The 2,659-nt window shown below is 46.2% G+C and overlaps 1 protein-coding gene across 1 annotated transcript in view; it reads left to right on the forward strand.

Annotated features, from left to right (window-relative positions):
- Window positions 1-1,524: 1,524 nt before the first annotated feature.
- TRIM40 (tripartite motif containing 40) overlaps window positions 1,525-2,659 on the forward strand; it is an 11,442-nt gene continuing 10,307 nt past the window's right edge. Inside the window, exon 1 of the mRNA XM_008595057.1 lies at window positions 1,525-1,869. Coding sequence (XP_008593279.1) covers window positions 1,525-1,869 — 345 coding nt within the window. The remainder of the gene's footprint in view (window positions 1,870-2,659) is intronic.

Here is a 2,659-nt window from a genome sequence, read left to right on the forward strand (position 1 = left end):
AGATGTACCTAGCACCCCTATAACTCAGGAAACTACAAGCATTTTAGGAGCTCTGGGCCAGGAACTGGGGGTGGAACAGATATATATTTTTTATTATATCACAATATCACACAACCCCAATAGCAAACAGTGGCAAAATGGGATTGAGGGAGGAGTCTATGGAGTGAGGTTTTCAGCAAGAATCTTGGGCCCTTAAAAGCCGCAAGTGGCAGCCCTTCTGGGCTCCCCCAATATCAATGCTAAGGCCAGCCTGACTGGAGGAAAATTAGAGGACAGTGGGGTGGGTGGTTGATGTTCCAGTGTCATGATAGGTGCCATGGTTCTGTGACAACTTGATCCTGAGGTTCAATAAACTGGGGTTCTGGGGAGTGTCTTCATTCTGTTGACTCTCAGTTCCATGTTTACATCAAAGGCACCAAGACTTTTCTCCTCCCCATATGCACACAAACCACACCCTGCACCAGCCAAAGTCCATCTCATCTTCCAGCTACCCTTGTCCTGAGGAGTTTTATTTTCCCACTGATTCAGTGTTATAGGAAAGGGTGAGACTCTCCACCTCTCTCCCAGTTTTACTGACACATGAGCATATATAATTGGCACAATTTAAGAAGAGCTATTCACTTGCTGGCTATCTCCCTGGGTCTGGAGCTTGAGAAAAGATCTGAAATTGTAGTAGGAGGAATAGAGGTAGGATACTGAGAGAGCTTTTCAGGAAGGGGACTGGGCAAGAGGTGTAGGATGAGGGAATGAGAGTGAATGCACAGTATGTAAGGGAAATGGGGTGGGGGAGCTTCTTTCTTTGGGTCATCTCTGGATGTGGTTTGAAAGGAAGGAACAGGTGTCTTCAAACATTTCGCAAGTTTCTGGACTGCTCTATGTTCTGTTTGTTTTCTCTTTCTTTGGGGAGTCCATATAATCCTGGAAAGGATGTTGGTTGGGAAAATAACTAGGAGAGAGATGCTGCTGCAAATGCTTGGTAGAAATAACTGATAGCGCTATGCCAGTGTGGGAGAGAATGGTCCCAGCTCCTGCCAGATTCTCCCAACTGATGGCAAATCAGAGAAGACTTTCACCTTCTAAGTTTATGATGATCTGACTTCTGGTCATGACAGTGAAACCCTGGCCTTTTAATTATGGGCTGTAAAAATATTCACAGAAACCTCTAATGAGGAAAAACAGAATTGGTTATTGAATCACCTGCTTCTGCCAGGTGTATGAAAAATACAGAGTGATTTCAAGTTTAGCAAATACAATGAAACCAGAGGGTACATGTCAAAGCTGATGAGATATTTCTGGAACTTGTGCAGAATCGTGGTTTGTGTGGTCCCTGCTACGGCACCCTTGATGGACAATGGGCAGCTGCCTGAAGTTGGAGGGCTGAGTCGTGTCCTCTGGGCTGCTCCAGGGCTGCCTCCCTACAGCTGGGCCTCTTACCTGGCGCTATTTCGTGTGGCAGGCCTTCCAAAGACCTAGTGAGAGGAAGGAGGCCCTATAGACAGGAAGCTGGTGGGTGGAGTGGAGGCCATGGTCTCTCTGCACCAGGACAGCCGGGAGGAGGGTGTCTGCCCCATCTGCCAGGAGCGCCTGAAGGAGGCCGTGAGCACTGACTGTGGACACCTCTTCTGTCGACTGTGCCTGACCCAGCATGCGGAGAAGGCCTCAGCCTCTGGAGTCCTCTGCTGTCCCCTCTGCCGGAAGCCCTGTTCTGAGGGAGTGCTGGGGTCAGGCTACATCTGCCACAGTCACCAGAAGAGGGTGTGCAGTTTCTGTGAGGAGAGCAGACTCCTTCTGTGTGTGGAGTGCCTGGTGTCCCCCGAACACAAGTCTCACCTCGAGCTGGCCATTGAAAATGCCATCAGCCACTACAAGGTAAGGCCAGGTCATCGCAGCCATCTGTCTGCCACCACCTCCCTGTGTTACTCCTTCCCACCCTCGGCACCTTACAGAGGCTCAATAACTGACACATTCCTTTGTTTCTTCTGCTTCATCCTATTTTGGATCCATTCTTTGCTTTTCTGTGTGTATTTTGCTACTGATGTTAGAGTTTCAGTGCATTGATGTGAGCCTGTCTAGAAGAGGAGACCATCATTGTGATGTCAGATTCCCAGGAAGCATGAGCCGCTCTCGATTTGCTCATCCATCGAATGAGGGAGTTGGACCAGACAATTCAAAACCCTTTCAGTACTGAGACCATATGGCTGCCTGGTTGCTAGTACTAGAAACTTGTCTAGAAATATAATCAGGTTTTACCTAGGCTGATAATTATCCTCCACATATATTGAAACCTGGAAATTAGTACATGATTCTCTCGCTCTCTCCCTCCCCCTTTCCTTTGTCTTTTCTTTCCTGTTCCCTTCCTTTCCGTCATGATTATTTTTATCTTATTAATTTTTATCATACAAGTTACAGGCTCTTGACAATAAATTCAGACAACACTGAAAGGTATAATGTCAAAACTAAAAATCTTTCTTTTTGCCTCCTTCCATCTTCAGTCCCCAGAGGTAACCATTGTTAGATTTTTGAGTGTCTTTCCAGAAAATTGTGTGTGTATGCACTCTTTTAAAAAAGATACACAAACACAAAGTATTCTCTCTCTATTTTTTTCTGTAACTTGTTTTCACCATCTAAAAATGTGTCTTGTACATTTTTCCATTTTCTC

The sequence above is a fragment of the Galeopterus variegatus genome, unplaced genomic scaffold (genome assembly GCF_000696425.1).
Source record: "Galeopterus variegatus unplaced genomic scaffold, G_variegatus-3.0.2 Scaffold12245, whole genome shotgun sequence".
Lineage (NCBI taxonomy): Eukaryota > Metazoa > Chordata > Mammalia > Dermoptera > Cynocephalidae > Galeopterus > Galeopterus variegatus.